The sequence below is a fragment of the Marmota marmota genome, unplaced genomic scaffold (genome assembly GCF_001458135.2).
Source record: "Marmota marmota marmota unplaced genomic scaffold, marMar, whole genome shotgun sequence".
NCBI classification, from domain to species: domain Eukaryota; kingdom Metazoa; phylum Chordata; class Mammalia; order Rodentia; family Sciuridae; genus Marmota; species Marmota marmota.
Window position 1 is genome coordinate 6,486,116 of NW_026000171.1, and position 20,202 is coordinate 6,506,317.

The following is a 20,202-nucleotide window of genomic DNA, read 5'->3' on the forward strand; positions in this document are numbered from 1 at the left end:
GCCACATGTTTTCTCTGATTTAAGGAGGCTGATTCATAGTGGGTGGAGGGGGAATATGGGAGGAATAGACAAATTCTAGATAGGGAAGAGGGTTGGAAGGGGAAAGGAGGAAGAATGGGCTTAGAAATGTTGGTGGGATGTGATGGTCATTATTATCCAAAGTACATGTATGAAGACAGGAATTGGTATGAATATACTTTGTATACAACCAGAGATATGAAAAATTGTGCTCTCTATGTCTATTAAGAATATGCATTCCTCTGTCATATATAAATTTTAAAAAAATCCTGTGTGGTTCCTGTATAGAAACTCAAAGCACTAAATAATTTTAGCACTTTACACAGGAACTAATCTGCTCCTTAAGGTTAATTTCACATAGATAGTAGTAACAGCCAAAAGTTGCTGGAAATAATTGTGAGTTATGAGAATGCCATCTATCCTATTAGATAGATGTGAGATATCTGATAGTTCTAGGATGAAATATAAGGTGGGAAAATGTTTGATTCATCTGTGTGAATAAAATAATGCACAATGCATATATATATGTGTGTGTGTGTGTGTGTATATATATCATATATATGTAATATGTGTTCTTTATGAAATTTTATTTAGGTTCTAAAATCTCTAGGGATGTAGCCTTAAAATTATTAGACTCTCATTGAAATATTATGATTTAAGACGTTTATTCACTACAAACTTGATATTTTAATTATCATACATGAAAACAAGTCATATCCTTGTATTCCCATGGCTCTGTTAAACCATGGCAATGAAGTTCAAATAGTAAGGCTTATGTTAAAGATATTTTATCTGCAAATGAAATAAGATAATTTTTTGTTTCTTATAGAAACAACCAAATATGTAGCTCTTTATTTAAAAAGAGGTAATATTAGCAAACACTCAGTTTAAATAGAATCTTGTGAGCATTTATTATAAAAGAAAAAATAAATGGTACCTTATCAAAAGTAACAATTTCATGAAATTAAAAACTTCTATTCTTCTCAGTACACCTTTTTAAAAAATGAAAAGGTAAAACACAGACTGGGAAAAAGTATTGGGAATGCATACAGCTTACATAGCACTTATATTGAGCTGTTTTGAATAAAATTTCCATGAACATTCTTGTTTATGTTTTTTAGGTGCTGATATCTCTTGGGTTTCTACCTAGGAGTGGAATTGGTGGAGTCATAGTGTAGGGATTTGTTTATCTTTAGCAGATAGTGCCAAATGGTTTTCTAAAGTTGTGTGCCTACTTATATTCTCACCAACAATGTGTAAGAGTTCTAGTTGTTCCATATCCTTTTAAAACTTGATATTATTGGTTCTTTTAATTTAGCTTTCTTGGGAATTCTGGCATGATAGCTTATTATGGTTTTACTTTGCATTTTTACATAACTGATCATGTTGAGCATTTCTTTTATGCTTCTTGGACATTATAAAAACAATTAAATATATAACTTTTTATAATAAACAGGTAGTAATATCAAATACTAAATTTGGATATGTAGATTAAAGCTGGATTGTAGATTAAAGATTAAAGCTATTCAGGAATACCTCCTGAATATCTAAAATTTAAAAGACTGATATTGCTATGTGTTAATGGGGATGAAGAGCAAGTGAAACTCACACATCACTGGTGAGAGAGTAAAATGCTACAACCACTTTGGAGTCATCAATTTCTTATATATTTAAGCATATAATTACCATGCGATCCGGCCAACTGCCACTCATAGGTATTTACTGAAGAGAAATGAAATGAAAACTATATCCACAGACTCCTACACAAATGTTCATGGCAGTTTTGTCCATAATAGCAAAAGGGAGTAACCCAGATGGCTATCAATCAGTGGATAAACAAATTGTGGTGCACTAATATAATGGAATACTACTCAGCAATAAAAATAATTGAACTATTGATGTATTCAACAACACAGATGAATTTCAAAAACATGTTGAACAAAAGAAGCCATCTTCAAAGAAGTATATACTACATGATTCCATTTATATGAAGTCTAAGAATAGGCAAAACTAATCTGTGGTGATAAAAGTCAGAAAATGGTTCCCTCTGGGGTTGGTAGTAGAAGTGAGGGTTGTAGGTGTTGACTGGAAAAGGATGATAAGAATGTTTTAGATCTTGTTTTGGGTTGTAGTTACATGAGAGTGTGCTATTCTCAAAAGTCACTGAACAGAGAACATTTTAGAATCTATATTTTATTGTATATAAATTATTTCCCAGTTTTAAAAAGTAGAAATAATTGAACCTTATAAAATGAGATTTTAAAGAAACGAATACTCAAGTATAGCTTGTTATCTTTCTTTTCCTTTTGCCATGGGGAGATGGAACCCAGGGCCTCCTACGTGATAGGCAAGAACTACACCCCCAGCCCTTGCCTTTCTTTTTTTATCCTGACATTCGTTAACCACTATTTCATCTAACCCTGATCTCTCATAGGTTGATTAGGATATTACACTAACTTTCCTGGAGTTGCATCTTGGCTTCCTCAACCTGGGAATATAGCAATCCTTGTTCTAAAACATATCCACAGTACTTTCAACCAGTATGATACCAAAAGCCTTTGATGTAGCTTGACCTCAACTGAAAGTTTGAGCTAATGTGGGGTAATAGACATAGTTTAGTTTGCATTTCTCATTTCCAGATCACTTAATATATACCCCCTGGCCTTAGCTTGAGACATCTTCTGTCTTCACAGGGTCAGAGAAAAAAAAGTCTTCTGTTTGTAGAAAATATGAAAACCAATACAACTTAAACTTTTTCCTGAATAGAAGGAATTGATCTTCTATTTTGGTCTTAAGAGTCAGTTTTTCAAAAAGTCAGATTTGTAGCATCTAGATTTCAATCCTTTCCCTAAAGCAAATGTATAACAAATGATTAATAAACTTTTAAAATGTAATTGTAGGTATTTTCTTGACAATCATAAATTAATTTTAAATAAGTTATAAAGTGTAAACATTAATTTCTTCCACAGCTCCAGTTAAAATGTACCTGTATACACCCTTAATAAATAATACCAATGAGAGAGTCAAATTTGCAATGATAGGTCATAATTGGGAAGCAACATTGTTCACTGTACTTAGAATGCATTTTATGAAATCTTTTCTCTGCCATTATATATCATTAATTAATTGGTTACTGATTATGTAAGCATGATTAATAAATTATAGGCCCCTATGGACTGAGACCATAGCTTATATTTTATTTATATTCTCTGATACCAAATGAACACAGAAAACAAATAGATCTGGATATGAGAGAGACATGTACAATGGACTTAAGGTAATTCACAAATCATTTACATTAATTCTAGAAATGTTACTTATGTATATATGACTGATGATTTTGTCTAGCATTTTGAAGCATCAGTATGCTTAAGATAAAGCTTTGAAAATATTCTGCTTGGAGTGATTGATTCAAAAGAGCTAAACATTTGCCCAGCTTTCAAAAATTCCTTCCTATTCCCCACTTAATGGTAGAGATTGAAAATACCATTTCTTAAACTATTACCAAGCAGTAATTAAAACTGAACTGTGTACTTTGCCCTTTCTGTGGCTGAGGATACTGACAAATCCATGCTTTTTAAGTCTTCTAGATTTCAGGCTACATGGGAGAAAAAAAAAATCTTCCAATTTAACAAATTCTAAGACCCTGAGATTTTATCACTCTTTTCTTAATCTTGGAATCAATTTAAACAGTTATTACAGAAGCAATTTGTAAGGTTAATAGTGAACCATGTGTAAATTTATTACTAAGAAAATGAAAGCCACATGATCTGCCGATAAATAATTGATAGTTTATTTTTCCATTTGAAGATATTTATCATATATTGATAGCCTCAAATAGTTCTTAATCTTCATTAGGTCATAAAAGCCTTTGAGAATCTGATAAATTTTTTTCCTCCCTCCCCCTTCCTTCCCACCTCTTTTTTTCCTCTCCTCCCTCCCTTCTTTTTTTTTTTAAAGAGAGAGAGAGACAGAATTTTAATATTTATTTTTTAGTTATCGGTAGACACAACATCTTTGTTTGTATGTGGTGCTGAGGATCAAACCGGGGCCGCACGCATGCCAGGCAAGCTCGCTACTGCTTGAGCCACATCCCCAGCCCCCCTCCCTTCTTTTTTTCCTTCCTCCCTCTCTCCTTCTTGTCTTCCCTTCCTCAAATATTTTTTAATAGCCTACCACGTACCAGATATTGTTCCAGGAGGCCTATGCTTTGTACCTCTCCATCCTCTGAAATACCTATTTGCATATATACATACCATTTAACAGATAATTTTAGGGATATTATTGAACTTCTGAAATGCTCTAGGGTCAAGAAACATCTTAAATATAATTTACAGCTAAAAATACTTGACATTCTTGCCAGGCAGAAACTTAGTATTTGCAGGAATAACAATAGAATGCCTTTCTTTTTAGGATTACCCAGCAATATAGATCTTCAAAGTAAACTCATTCAAATTATGAATAATGTGGAATGGGAGACAAGGAATTTGCTATGTCATATCCAGACTAGACAACCTATACAATCTTGAAGTTCTTTTACTGCATGTGAGAGGAGTTGTTGGTTGCCCCAGGTAACCTTCAAGAACTTTAAGTCTGTACTTCTTAATGAGAAAGAAAAGAAAGCCACTGAAATTTAAAAATTATAATGTGATCACTGAATTCACTTTGTGTCTTTAATCTTCCTTTACCATTCTAACTGAAAAATTGACCTATTTATTATGCCCCATTGCATAGAGAGCTAGTGTGTTTTAATATATGATTAAGGGTTACACATCTACTATGACTTGAGTGATGAAACTTGTCACTCTGACCTTAAATCCAGAATTAACTTTTTCTTCTCTGTCAGTACTCCACTCATGCTGAAAAGAAGGGATCTAAACTCTGAAGGAGACAATTTATCTAAAGAACTGCCATTCTGTCAATTAAAGAAGTCTCTGTTGGGCATAGTGACACATCCCTGTAAATCCCAGTGACTTGGGGGCTCAGGCAGGAGGATAACAAGTTTGAGACCAGCCTCAGCAACTTAGCAAAACCCTGTCTCCAAAAAAATAGGGCTGGGGTTTTGGCTCAGCCGTAGAGTGCTCGTCTAGCACATGAGGGGCCCTGGGTTCTATCTTCAGCACCACATAAAAAATAATAAATATATAAATAAATAAAGGTATTGTGTCCAACTACAACTAAAAAATAAATATATTTTTTTAAAAAAACCAAAAAGGGCCTGGGATATAGCTCAGTGGTAAAATACCCTTGGGTTCAATCCCCAGTACCTGCCCCCCCCAAAAAAAATGCTCTTAAAGACTTCAAGTAAAATTTCACTTTTGAGCCTTGGTATCTGGATTTCATAGTTTGTTTTTCCATGTGTTGAGTGGTGATATCTGATAACTCCTTGAAACACACACACACAAGCATGTGTATGATAATGGGTAAACCATACTTCTTTTCATCCAGACCACACAACTTCTACAACTTCTACACTTCCATCATAAACGAGTAGGGACTCACATATAGGACAGTCACCTTAGTGGGGAAAAAAATATATATATATATATACATACACACACACACACACACACACACACTTATTTAACTTAACAACCTGGCATGCTTTGATGAAGAAGAACCCATGTGGCAAAATTATATAGGTGACATATAGCTACTATGTGAGAATCATATAGGTGACATATAGCTACTATGTGAGAATATAATCAAAGTAGAGTCCCTGAACCATGAATATTTAAGATTCTTGGCTTTACCAAGGAACCATCCATGTAGTAATGCTATTTGGATTCATACACTGCAGTTGAGGCTTAGAGTTGTATGATATTTTATATTTTTGTTTGAGAAAGCCCAGTTTGAGGCCTAGAAGAAGTTTAAATCTTGGCAGAGACAGTTTGAATTCCAAAACATTTCTTCAATGCTTAGTGAGTGAAGCATCTTTAGTCTGTGTGCCCTAACACAGTACTTTGCATATTGTAAGTGGTCATTATGGCTGTATTGAGTTGTTCATGTGTATTCTTTTACATTCTGTTTTTTGTTACTGGGTTTTGTCCAGAACTTATTTAGAAAATGGTTTCGAATAATCTAATTCAGGAATCAAGTTTAATTTACTTCTTAAACCCACAGAAGGAAAATTTATAATTGTTCCACATTCTTATCAGTTTTGGAGGAAGAAAAGCTATTTTGACCAAGAACTGATGTTAGAATTATTCTATATACAACCTAAGGGCTTTTATTTCAGAGTAGAACCAAAACATGACTTAACTGCTTACAACTAAAAAGACTTGGAAAAGTGGTATGTCCTATATCCATACTCATGGATTAAAGTCAAAATTTTAAAAGTACAGAAACTCTTGAGTCACTTTTCTTGTATTAGAAAGTAACAATAAAGTCTTCTGCTTAAACCAGTGCTATGTAAAATCTTAGAAATTTTTCAGTGACCATGTGTTTTATAGTTAGGCTATTTTCAGCAAAGCTGTTTCTGTCATTGTTAAACACTTGATTAAATCATCTGATTCAAATATGAGGACGTCTGTTCTTCATTGTAATATATCTTTTACCTGTAGAAATACTCACTGTTTTATATTTAGTTTAAACATACTTTTCTGACAAACTACAATTATGTAAAACTGGATTTATTTCCCTACATTAAGATTCACTTAAAGAATTTTCAGTGTGTTGCTGGAATAATTGACATTGCATATAAATCTTATATTTGTAAGATAATTTAGGTACTTGTAATGTAAACTTGAGATTACTATTATCTGACATGACTGGAATATAAATATAGTAGTTTTCGTCTAGACCAAGTTACTGTTGGTTACTTTGTTCTGTGTTCTTCCATAATGAAGAGAAATGTGTTTGACTTTGCAGATTTGTTGTATACTTTGAGCTCTTCCTTGCTAGTGCCTGACAAGTAGTTCAGAAGAATGATATGTGGTAGAATTGTTGTAATAATAAACACACATACAATGAGTATATTAGTGTCTGCACTCATATCCTAATGGCAAAATCCCATCAACATTACTTATGCCTACAGATGTGAAGTATTTGAGGCAAAAGAAACCCATAGTGAAGTTACAAGGAAAATAGAAGGGACATTATTAGTTGAATCCTCATTCTGTAATCTCTGGTAGAAGGTGTCATTGAATGGTAGAGGTGTCTAACACATGTAGGCCACAATGCTTAGTGAAGCCAGAATTGATATTAGCAAGGATTGCCCATGATTTGAGCTTTAAGTCTTCACTTTCAGTTTAACTCAGCAGTTATTTGAACAAATAACTCTGTTCCACACTAGTTGCTGTGCTGGATACATTAACATAGCCCTACCCTTCAGGAGTTTATAGCCTAGTGAAGGGAACAGATATATAAATACACACACACACACACACACACACACACACACAAGCACACAAATGTACAAAAGAAGCTATGGGAACAGAGTAAAAATTGGGAGTTAGAAGAGTGAGAAATACTGGGTCTTCAAGGATGAATAGGGGTTCAAAGAAAGGAAGATGTTTAAGGAAATCCCTGTTTGGAATTTGTGGCCTAGGAAATTTTGAAATTAACCAGCAAGGTTATAAACAAAGTGAAAATATAAATTTATGTGGCCAAAAAAGCAGATTAAGTTGTTGATATTTCTATTTATTATTAAGTGTGGGTTTTCCTACTTCCTAATTTTTTCAGAAGTTTCTTGACTCTCTTAAATCTCTTAGAGATTTCCCCTGAAATAAAATTAGGAATCAGTACACAGGGTAGAAGATTCCACCTGACTTTTTGTGACCCTGAAGGTAATAGCAAAAGTCAACATTCTCAATTGGGGAGGGTATGGCTTCTGCGTGGATTAGAAGATCTAATGACCTAGCATGCATTTGTTATAAAGGAAAACTTTCTGAAAGATAAATCCATCTTTTACTAGTATACTTATAGTGTACTAGTACATATTAATTTAATCCACATTAGCATAATACTTTAGTTACAGGTTTTTTGTTTACCTGTTTGTTTTTAATGGTCTTAACTTTCTAATGAAGTTTATTTAGAAAGGGGAGGGTTGTTTTTACTGTTCAGGTTTTCTACTGTTTCCCCCCTAATGCTCATGAGTATTAGTCACCCATAAAATAGAAACTGCTTCTCATCTGCTGTGAACCTTCTAATATCCCAACATCATGGGATCCCTGATTTGTGAGGTGCAGTAAAACTATGTCACATGAAAAGAACCAGACCCAGAACCAAAGATAACAGTGCTATGTAGACTCTCTGTGGCCGGTGAAGATTTTGTTTTACAAGATGTGTCCGTGTTTGGTTAGTAAAGCCAAAGCAGAAGGTGAATGAAAGAACATTACTTTAAAGGCATTAAAGAACACACCAAAGGAAAGCATTTTTTTAGCGCAGACATTCCAAACTGGGTAGAAGCACAGAATCAGCCCAGAGCCAGCCAAGCATGGCCTGTTTCCCATCTATGGATGCCAGTTACATAGGCAACGAAATTGCTGTTCCGACACTTACTGCTGTAAAAATACTGCCCCTACTAGAAACCTCCATTCCCCTGCTTTTTCTTTTTCCTTCCTTCTTCTCCCATCTTTTTCTTTCCTCATTCATTTCCTTTCTTCTATCCTTCCTTTTTTCCTTTTGAGAGTCCACATGAACCTTGGTCTAAAGAAGACTTTTCCAATCTTATAGCCAAACCTAGAAATCAATCAAATATTAAAATGATTTTTTTTACTACTTCATTTCTTTCTCCTGGAAGGCTGGAAGGGGCACATATTTTAGAGAAAACAGAATCAAGAAAATGACTGGCTAACCCTTCGAGCCTTGTTAGATCACAGGTTCTTCCTTAGCAAAATAGGTTACTGAACTGCACACTTCTTAGTTGACTTGTAGGTCTGAAATTTCACGGTTATAGCTTCCTAACTGTTAAAGTATCTTTCAGTCTTCCAAAGGGTGAGACTGCATGTGCCTGCTGCTTACCACCAAGTCCTAGTCATCAGTATCGTCCAACTTGTAAAAGCTTGAACAAAATAAATGGTGCAGTTAATCAAGAAATACTGTATTTAAACAAAGTTTCTAAAACAGGCATTCATACCAAATATATGATTAGATGCCTTCATCTTTACATTGAGATTATTATTCTAGTCATTTGAGAAAGACTTCTTGAAAAGAATGGAGTCTGAAGAAATTTTCTTAGAATTTTGCTCTATTCCAAAATGCCCAAAAGAGATTTGTGTAACTCGTCACTACCATGTTTCCATGGCTTTTGCTAGTAAAAGAGAGGACCGGTCAGCCTTCCAAGAAAAACACATTTCCCTTTCCTTTTGACAGGAATAAGTGAAGGGAGGGAAGGAAGCAAGAACGGAGAGAAACAGTGAGCCCAAGCCCCACCAAAGCAGACAGCCTGACTATTTAAACTTTACCAGGCATCATTTAAACTAACGATAACATGCCTTCTTTTTAAAATTTACACAAATATTAGCCCGAATCCTTGTTAAATGATTACAAGCTACCATTTATGATTTAGAGTGGAAAGGTATTTGGGGTAAAATATAAAACAAATGCTAAATATCTTGGGCAGATTGAATAGAAATATTTGTTAGAAACATAGACAGAATGGGGTAAATCTAAAATGAACTAATGCACCATGCTAATGAGAATCAAAGGGTTCCAAATGAAAATGTGCATTTAAGTGATATTTGATGTTGGCTGTAATGACCTCTAACTCTCCTCTTAAAATTTGATTAGCTTGCTATTTTTCCACTAAAGAAACTTAAAAGAAGAAAATTCCTTTATTGAATATAATCAGCTTGCTCTCTGTCTTATCTGTGTGTACACACAAAGTTCAGACATGAAATCTAACATAGAAATTTTCTTCTCCCTGATCTTTCTCACAGAATTAAAAGGAAAGTAGAAGATAGATGTTTTACTATATAAAGGCAGTGTTGCATTCCTTGTTACCTGATATATCATCTTTTCAGTTGAAAATTTTCAAAGAATAGCATTAACCAGGATTGTGCAATTTTAGGCAAAATTTCACAACTGTGCTGCTAATGTCCCCATTAAATAAAAGAGGACTGCTGAAGAGATGAGTCCTTAGAGTGGAAAGCCATCAGAATGTGACTAGGTATCATTAGGCTGTAAAGAGTAAATTTGTAAACATGTTCTTCCTATTCTTCACTTCACTTTTGGTTTCTTACCTCCAGGAGAGATGTAGAAACAGTTGAGTTGAGCTTCATGCACCAATGTACCCTTGAACTTTACCTCTGTTTCGGCAGACAGGTGACTGGAGAGCGGCTGATATGCAGGTGTAGAGGGCTGAACAAATGCTCGGAGCATTGCAAATTTCCAGATGTGTACTAATAGGTTAATTTTAAAACTAAACAAATATCCTGCTTTTGATCTTTTCTCCTTGTAATTTTTTAAAACTCAGAAACTATTCCTGAAGGGACATTTTGGAATCACAAAAGTTTACAGGGTCCATACAATGGCTGCAAATTTAGACTACTTTTAAGTTTTAGAATTCTAAAAGCACACCTTTCTTGTTTCTTGTCTTTTCCTACCTTCCCTGCTGTGCTCACTGCCAGTGTCTGGACAGGCCTCTCACCCAGTGGCTTTACAGGAAACCTTGGATTGAAATGTGAAGTTAATGGTTTCTGTCAGCCTGTCAGTTCATCACCTCCAGAAGGCATGATGAACTCTGGTTTTTGTATATCACCACGAGCTGTTCTGATATGCCCTCTTGTGTAGAAGAGTGATAGGTTTGTACAGAGGTTGGTAGACCTTGGGCAGAAAACTTCAGTTGGAATGTGCACTTTAATGGAATTCACAGCCCCTTTCCCGGTGGAATGCCTCTCAAGTTGCAAAACTATTTTAGGTAGGAAAAAAAAATTTAGAACCAGTTCTAAATTTTATCTTGGTGCCACCTTTCAGTGGCCAGGACAGTTGATAAACCTATTTTTCAATCCACCCCACCCCACCGACGCGCACACGAGCTATTTAAACTTTATGTTCGAACTAAATCCTAACTGGGATGAGAAAATTATTTCAAAATGATCCCATTTTAAAACCATGTTGCTTTAAAGATAAATGTTCAGGTCCTAAAGCAGTCTCCCTGGTGTCTTAAATAATTACTACAAACCCATTCTTTTTTTCACTCTGAGTTGACATTTGAAAGATGTTTTTCTAGCATTTTCTCTCCATAAATCTGTATTCCAGTTATCTCATGGTAGTGTCAATGTCAAGTCAAGCTGCTTTTCTGTTGTATCAACAGTTTCCTTGGCATCCTACCCTTGTGAAAATCTAGTTCCTTATGTCTAATGCCATAAGTGTCTAATATTGAGAAGAATGACACCCAAAATGTTTCTACTAATGGAGTTAACAACACCGATAGCTGGCTTTTCCTCTGCCATTGGGCCTTCTGTTTCTTGTTTTATACTGTGTTTTTCTCCCTTTCTATCACCTTTGTCCTTTGATAGTTTTGGGAAACTCAGTATCCAAGGAAAGAATGTTTTCCCTGGAGCCAAAAAAAGAACAGAGCAGGCTTCTAGGATTGTAACTAAAATTAAAGCCACCAAAACACATAAACTAATTCCAATTTATTTAGTGGTTGAACATCAATAATCCAATCTGCTTTTACCTACAAGAATAGGAGAGTAGGAAGGTTGGTGTGTAGGAATCTTTGTAGGGAATCAGGAGCAGGGAATGAGTGCTGTGGACTGGAAACAACCTTGAATGTGAAGTTTCCAGATAAGCATTTAAAGATCCTGAGATGAAAGAATTTTATCTTGATACAAAAACTATCATAAAGAACACATCACATTGTGGCACATACCTATAATCCCAGTGGCTCAGGAGGCTGAGGCAGGAGGATCATAAGTTCAAAGTGAGACTCAGCAATTCAGCGAGACCCTGTCTCTAAATAAAATATAGAAGGGCTGAGAATATAGCTCACTTAAGCACCCCTGGGTTCAATTCCCAGTACCAAAGGGGGGTGGGGGAAGGGAACACAGCAACTTCAGAACTCAGATGTTCTTGTTTTCCTTAAAAGATTGTCAGTGTCCTAAGGAGGAACACATTGATGTTCAACCACTTAATAAGTTGGAATTAGTTTTGTGTTTTGGTGGCTTTAATTTTAGTCTGATTTTTATCTAAAAGGTTAACATGCATCAAGAAAAAGCTGGGATTTTGTGTCCACTTTTATCCCCTTCAAATATAGGTGGATAAAATAAAGATTCCTCATACACTGAGAATTACACAAAGTTTAAAACCTCATTGCCAACTCTTGGCAAGTTAATAATTCAGATTCGTAAGGTTCCTCTTTAAGATCCCTGCTTAAAATAGCACTCACAAAACATTTTCATAACTTTTGCTCTCTGAGTTTTTACTGTCAAGAAGCAGAAGTTTCATACCTTGGCATTGACCAGGAAAGGAGGGGGGGAAACGGTAGAGTTAAAATATCCCAGCTGTTTTAATGACAAAATAATATTAATATAAATAAATGTTTTGAATTTTTTTATTTTAAAAATGTTTTCCTTTAAAATTTTTATTTTGTTGGCCTTTATTGTTCTATCATAATATTGTTTCTGTTTTCAATGAAGATTTCAAAAATGCATGTATAGTTAATACATGATTAATACCACCAGATTCTCAACTAGATATTTATAAATGTATTTTGGAACTGTTTTAACCTTTACTATAAAGATGGTGGAGATAGGCATATACTAAATTTACTATATAACTCATTTTGAAAAATTATTAAAGGAGTCTAGTGACTATATTATACATTCTTTCAGTACTAAATGATTAAATTATAGTCATATCTAATCTTTCAACAGTTTTAAATTTACTGTACAGACATTTTAGATTTGTTATTAAGTTTTATTTTTTCAAGTGCCCTATCCTAAAGCTCATAAAGCCAGTTTTTTAGTTAACATATTTCTGGGAGAAGGGGAAGGGAGGGAAGTTTCTAGGCATAATCTGAGCATCAGGTTTCTGAATATTTAAAAATAAAAATGAAATGTGTTTATGAAATATGCAAATGGAGGACAGAAACAATGATGTCTTGAAGCCAGGAAGTTTAGAAATCCTAATTTCATTTTCAATCTATATTCATTTGTGTAAGAAGCATTTACCAAATGCCTATTGTGTTAAGGTGCTATATTTCCAAGGAAATAACTTTATTTAGACTGTGTATGTGTGTGTGTGTGTGTGTGCGCGTGCGCGCAGGAACAGGACTACTACACATGGCTGTATGGACTTAAAGAATTCCAATAAACAAAATAAATCCCTCTAGTGATTTCCCTTTGACTTTCATGAGATTTCCCCTGATCTCTGCACCTTTCTTTTACTTTTTCTTCTCTAGCTTCTTCTACATATGAAAGAAAACATACAAACCTTGACCTTCTGAGTTTGGCTTATTTTGCTTAACTTAATGGTCTCAAGTTCCATTCATTTTCCTGCAAATGACATGATTACATTTTATTTATGGCTGAATAAAATTCTGTTGTGCACATATAACACATTTTCTTTATCCTTTCATCTATTGATGGACACCTAGGCTGGTTCCATAGTTTGGCTATTGTGAATTGTGCTGCTAGAAACTTGGGTACGCATATGTCCCTATGTTATGATGACTTTAATTCTTTAGGATAAATACCAAGGAGTGATATAGCTAGGTTTTATGGTGATTCCATGCCTTGTCTTTTTGAGAAACCTCCATACTGATTTGCAAGTGGTTATACTAATTTACCATCCCACCAACAATGTAAAAATGTTTCTTTTTCTCCACTTCCTCTCCAGCATTTATTATTGTTTGTATTCTTGATGACGGCCATTCTGACTGATATATGAAATGAAATCCCAGTGTAGTTTTGATTTGCATTTCCCTACTTTCTAAAAATGTTGCACATTTTTTCATATATTTATTGGCCATTTTCTTTTGAGAAGTGTCTGTTTAGTTCATTTGCCCATTTATTAATTGGGTTATTTTTGGTATAGTTTTTTGAACTCTTTATATATTCTAGATATTAATCCTTTGTCAGAAAAGTAGCTAGCAAAGATTGTTCTCCCATTCTGTAGGCTCTTTCTTCACATTCCTAATTGTTTCCTTTGCTGTGCAGAAGGTTTTTAATTTGATGTCGTCCCACTTACTAATTTTTGGCATTATTTCCCGAGCTTTAGGGATCCTATTGAGAAAGTTGTTGACTGTGCCTATGTCCTAATGTTGACCCTAGATTTTCTTCTAGGAGCTTTGTAGTTTCTGATCTAATTCCAAGGTTTGTTCCATTTTGAGTTGGTTTTTGTGCAGGGTGAGAAATAGGGTCTAGTTTCATTCTTCTACATAAGGATAACCAGTTTTTCCAGCACCATTTTTTAAACAGTCTGTGTTTTCTTCAATGTATGTTTTTGGCACCTTTGTCAAGGATCTGATGACTGTAGATGTGTAGATTTGTCTCTGTCTTCTATTCTGTTCCATTGGTCTATGTGTCTGTTTTTATGCCAGTATCATGCATTTTTTGTTACTGTAGCTCTATAGTATCATTTGTAGTCAGGTATTGTGATGACTTCTAGTGCTAGATTTTTAAGCTTCACTCCAATATTGGCTTCATTTATTTCATAATTATTGAATAAATTAATTTAATATATAAATTATTAGGTATTTTAAGATGAAAAGGAAATTTTTTTTCTATTTTGTGGTTTTGAGGATGCTCATACTTTGTTCAATGTGTTTTTTGCAGTGTCCATTTATGGAATTTGGTTTTACGATAAGGAAGAATGCCAAAGAATTGCAGAGCTTATGAAAAAGTAAGTGTTGAAAAGCTAAATATTTTTCAGGACCTAATGCTTTTGTTGTATTTCTAAGTGTCTATAACTGTGCCGTAATCTTAACAGGATGCATCTCTTATAGCAATCATTTCACAGTGATCAAGAAAACATTTATTAATACTTAATGAATGAAAAGTAGACATAGGAAATGATTTGCTACATTTCACTAGATTTATCATCTAGAGTGACTCAACTCATTTTGTTCTGCCTATGTGAAATACATGAAATATAAGTTGTTCCAGATGGCAGTTTTCCTTAATATTTTCATTTGTAAATTTGCATTTTTTTTTTGCTTTGAAAAGTTATCAGTAAAAAGAACATTCAGAGCCATCCTAAAAGGCTGCTCCAGATCCTCTAACATTTTCCATTTCCTTTCTTTCCTAAATACTTGCTTTAACTATATGTCCATGTTTGTAGGAGCTCTGAATATCCTCCCATGTCTCAAGTGTCAAACACCAAGTACTTAAGATAGTCTTCCTGTTCTATCTCTGGAAAACGGTTTACATTACTGCCTGTCTTCCCACTCTTAGCTTCCCTGATTGCATTGAAAGGAAAGCCCAGGTAGCTGGGCACGGTGGTGTAGGCCTGTAATCCCAGCAATTTGGAAGGCTGAGATTCCAAGTTCGAGGCCAGCTCCAGCCACTTAGTGAGACCCTCAGCAACTCAGTGAGACCCTGTCTCAAAATAAACAAATAAAAAAGGGCTGGGATGTAGCTCAGTGGTAAAGTGTTCTTGGGTTAGATTCCCAGTATAATTTTAAAAAAAGAAAGAAAGGAGAGCCCAAGTAAGCATGCTGTCTGCTCTGATTAGTTTACTTTGATCAGTTCCTGAGCCCTAGGGCTGCTCATTGTGAGGCAGTTATTTCCCTGATAATTATGAGGATGGGTAAGAGACTCAGAATGAAATATTGTTTCCTACAGTGCTGGCTCTCAGCCTGGGACTGGACTAAGTCAAGCACATAGGACAGCTGCTGCCCACGTGCATGTGATGCTGCAGCTTTGTCTGCAAAAGAACCAATTTCCATTTTAAAATCCTGAGGCAGAAAATTATTAAAAAGTGACCCCAAGAAAATGAAAAATGGGGAACACTTTTTTAATAAAAAAAATTGATTCCTGAAAATCTAGCTTGCAAGAGCTAATTTTAGATAACTAGCTCAAGTTGCAGATGGTGATTAAGTGTGTTCAAACTGGTATTTAACACCATAACAATGAGTTCCTAGAACATTCACGTTATTGTAAATCGTGCAGTGGATAATAATAGCAGGATTTTTCATATAGATTAAAAAATACCCTGTAACTCAGCCAAGAGGCCATGGTAAAATTGTCAGCATTCTGCAGTAATTGCTTAACAGCTCGGTCAGGAAATTGATTATTTACTAGCAATAAGCAGCCAACTTGTGGGAACAGACCCCTGTCCCAGTTAGAATTAAATCTCTCAATAAATTCTCAGATCTCTTTTTACTGTAAACTTCATGACAATAATAAAAGAATTTGAGCTGAAAGTCAAAGCACACAAAGTGAAAGGCATTTTTCTCAACATTACCTTGCAACATGTAGGAGCAATCTGGTCTCCCTCTGTGTTGTTTTCAGGGCAACAAAATACACTCTTCATTTCATTGCCGTAAGCGCCTTTTAAAATGCTCCTCTTTTCAAAATTGGGATGGATTCTGCACTGTGTCTCTACTGCCAAGGAAGTATAGGATTTGAGCCGCTACACTCAAACTTGCTTTGGCTTCAAGGCACTCTGGGACAAGAAAGGGGAAAAAAAATTCTCTTTGTTGTGCAGTTTCCTCACTACTTGAAAACTCTAAATAGGGCTTTCTTAGCAGTGAATGACAGAGTCCTTTCAAGTGCTCTAAACTAGGAGCTGGCAAACTAACTTCTGAAAGAGAGCAGATAGTGAATATTTTAAGCTTTTCAGGCCATATGATCTCTGTTGCAGCTACTCAGCTCTGCTACAGTACTAGGAAAGCAGCCTTACACAATGCAGAAACAAATGAGCAGGGCTGTGTTTCTAACTTTCTTTACAAAAATGGGTGGGGCACTGAATTTGACCTGCTGGTTATAGTTTGCTGACCCCTACTCAATATTCATAATGTAGTCAATTAAGACCTCACCTCTCATTTTTCTTCTTTGAATTCCTGAAGTGTTATTTCTAATATGGTTGTAAGAGGATGAAAACAACTGGGTAAGAACTGGGATGGTTTTTAAAGCCATTTGTGTTAAATCAGTTTTCCTTATGTGGCTCTTTCCCTCTGTTTTTCTAGCCTAACTCAGTATGAACAGTTGAAAGCCCATCAGGGAGCTGCAGCAGGAATTTCCCCAGTGATGCCCAATTCTGGAGAGGGCAAAGAAGTAGATATCTTACGAATGCTTACCAAAGCCAAAGATGAATACACAAAGGTGAGCTTTTACCCTTTCTTGTGATACATACTTCAATTCCATTATGGGAATATTATCATTAAGAAAGACGGGTCACTATTCCAAGTAAAATTGCATGGAAAACAAAATGTTTATTTGCTTTTAGGAGGTTAATGGAAACTGCTTTTAAGTGAATTAAAAGGTAGCTTGAGAAATCAATAGTCTTTATATAAACAAACAGCATCCAGTTAGAAGATGCACTAGGAAAGAAGACACCAATAATAGGGTAACAAGGGGCTATGGGCACTTGCCTGGCATGTGTGAGGCACTGGGTTTGATTCTCAGCACCACATATAAATAAATAAAATAAAGGTCTATCAACAACTAAAAAATTTTTTTTAAATAGTAGTGACAAATTGCATAAAATCCTTTGTAATAAAATTCATCCAAAAAATGGACAAAACCTGAAGAGAAAAACTTAATAATTTTTGGAAAGCATAAAAATAGACTTGAACAAATATAATTATATGCCCTGTTTTCAGATGAGAAAATTCAACATAAAGTTCTCCTTAAGTCCATAAATTTGAAGTAACCCCTAAGCAAGTACCACTGGTTTCTTTTCTCCTCTTCCTCCTCCTCCTTTTTTTCCTCCTCCTTGTAGAGCTAGACAAGTTGACCATAAGGTTCATGTAAAGAAATATACAGGGAATAATAACTGGAAAATCCCTAGCAAAGAACAACAATATTGGCAAGGGTGGGGATAAAGGGACATAAAGGGATAGGGGTGGGAGGCAGGGGCAGAACAAGCTCTACCCGATATTAAAATTTGATATTAAAAATTGAGTTCTAAACTTTTAAAACAATATGAATTGATGGTATTGATACACAAACAGCCAGATGGACCAATGGAATAGATGAGAAGGTCCAGAATTAGACCCAAGTATATGAGAAATTTAGGATCTAATAAAGGTAACTATTTCAGTTACTTAAATGGATTTTTAAATAAACAAGTTGTTTAGGCAACTTGTATTATTTAGAAGAGTACAAAATTGAATCTATACTTTATACCATATGCTGGGGTACATTTCAAATGTATTAGAAATTCATATAACAAAAGAAAACTTATAAGGATTTCTTTGCAATCTAGGAATAGAGAAATCTTCCTAACTGTGCCTTAAAAGCAATTAATTTCAACTACATAAAAATAAACAGTGAATATTTTTTCAAAGTTTTAAAAAAGAAGCAAAGTGAAAAATTATAAAAACAACAGAGAAAAAAAATTTGCACCTAAAAAATAGGAAGTGGGCTAATTTCCCTATTTTATAAAGAGCTACCAAAAATTGAGAAGTAAAAGATTAACCCTCTCTAGAAAAATGGACAAAAATAAAATTAAGAAGAAAGAAAAGAAAAATCTTAGAATTTTTATTAAAGTAGCTAAAATAAGTATATGTAACTGAATATCAATATCATATTATAACATAATTACTTGGAAAAATAAGAATAACTTCAAAATAGTGTTAGTGGGTTATATTTTAAGGGAAAAAGAATTACAAAGAAATTATGAACTTAAGTGGTTTTATTATTAGTAGGAATATTAGAATTATAATTTCTCAATTGTCATGGATATAATAAATAAGAAATTACATTAATGTGTCTGGAGCCAAATCCTCGGTGTAAGAGTGAAAAAAAAAGAAATCAAATAAATTAAGTTAAAACTGTATAATGTTAAATATTATTAGTTCACATTTTGTTTCTTAAGTATAGAAACAAAGAATACTGAATCCCCTGAAAAGATCTAGAAATACATGACAACTCAGTAGCAATAAGTATTTTTTGTCCCACAGTGAAAATTTGGTTTCATTTTTATATTAGAGTGTTTTTATCATTAAAATATATTATTCAACAATTCATATCTATGTCATACCCGTGATTAAGTATCTAAGGAGCAAAGAAACTCAGTATCTGCCCTTACTCTTGGACTCACTTGACAGCATGTTGGATGCCCACAGATGTAAGGAGTGCTAGAGCTGGGAATCCAGGAGCGGATGACACAACCTCCTGCCTTTCAGAACTTTACAGTTGAGTGGGACAATAATCATACCTTAATAACAATACAGAAAATGCAATGAGAGAAATGTGTTAGTCTACGTAGAATCTGGCAAGGATTTGTGATAATCCAGGAGAACAACTTCTCAGGATTCTTCCTTAGAGGAGATTCTGTAATAGATTGTCCTTTTTTTTTTTTTTAAATAGTTTCCAATGCTTTTACTCACATGATTTTTTTTAAAATTCTAATTTGTTATGTATGGCAGCAGAATGCATTACAATTCATATTATACATATAGAACATAAATTTTCATATCTCTGGTTGTACACAAAGTAAAGTCACACCATTCGTGTCTTCATACATGTACTTAGGGTGATGATGACCATCTCATTCCACCATACCCCTAGATGAACTCTAGATAGAGCACTAAACACTTCTATCATCCAGGTTGTTATTTCTAAGTATTATTTTCCCCTAAAAGGTATCTGGGGTCTTTGGAGAAATTTCAAATTGCAGGTCTGGGATAGTAAAGCCACAAATCACTTTATATTATACCTGTGGTTTGGACTATTTTCTCCCTCATTTTATTTGCCTTTCAGAATCCACATATCCTTCCAGGCCACTTTTTACATGGAATTTTTCCACATTTCTACAAATTACCTTCCCGGTAAACCTTTCTTCCATCTGTGTTGTTCTCTCTCCCCCACACAGTCTATGTCTCTGTAGAACTTATTTTGTTTTTTCTCATTTATTACATTTAAGTCAACTTCTCCCACAACACTATCAATTCATTGAGATCAAAATAACATTATATTTATCTTTATGTCCCCATAGTTTTGTTGTTATAAAATGTTGACATGAAATGCAGATGTTTAATTAGAGTACAGACTATTTTTCTATAAAAATCAAATACACTATTGTCATGTATGTAAGAAATATAAATCAATAAATCAATAAATCAAATAC

General features: G+C 34.4%; 2 protein-coding genes across 18 annotated transcripts in view; one reads left to right on the forward strand and one right to left on the reverse strand.

Moving 5' to 3' along the window:
* Positions 1-16,564, reverse strand: part of Cacna1c (calcium voltage-gated channel subunit alpha1 C) — a 698,188-nt gene extending 681,624 nt beyond the window's left edge. For 6 of the 13 annotated variants that reach the window (XM_048787466.1, XM_048787463.1, XM_048787465.1 and 3 more), the window contains exon 1: positions 10,203-10,815. In XM_048787466.1, coding sequence (XP_048643423.1) covers positions 10,203-10,341 — 139 coding nt within the window. In that variant the 5' untranslated portion in view covers positions 10,342-10,815. Of the gene's footprint in view, positions 1-10,202; positions 10,818-16,371 lie in introns of those variants that run through there. The other 7 variants (XM_048787460.1, XM_048787456.1, XM_048787457.1 and 4 more) reach the window with 5 other exon arrangements.
* The window catches only part of Dcp1b (decapping mRNA 1B), a 50,401-nt gene that overhangs the window by 17,012 nt on the left and 13,187 nt on the right, over positions 1-20,202 (forward strand). For 4 of the 5 annotated variants that reach the window (XM_015500772.2, XM_048787478.1, XM_048787480.1 and 1 more), the window contains exons 4-5: positions 14,742-14,808; positions 17,096-17,231. In XM_015500772.2, the coding sequence (XP_015356258.1) occupies positions 14,742-14,808; positions 17,096-17,231 (203 nt within the window). Of the gene's footprint in view, positions 1-14,741; positions 14,809-16,757; positions 17,017-17,095; positions 17,232-20,202 lie in introns of those variants that run through there. The other variant, XM_048787481.1, reaches the window with a different exon arrangement.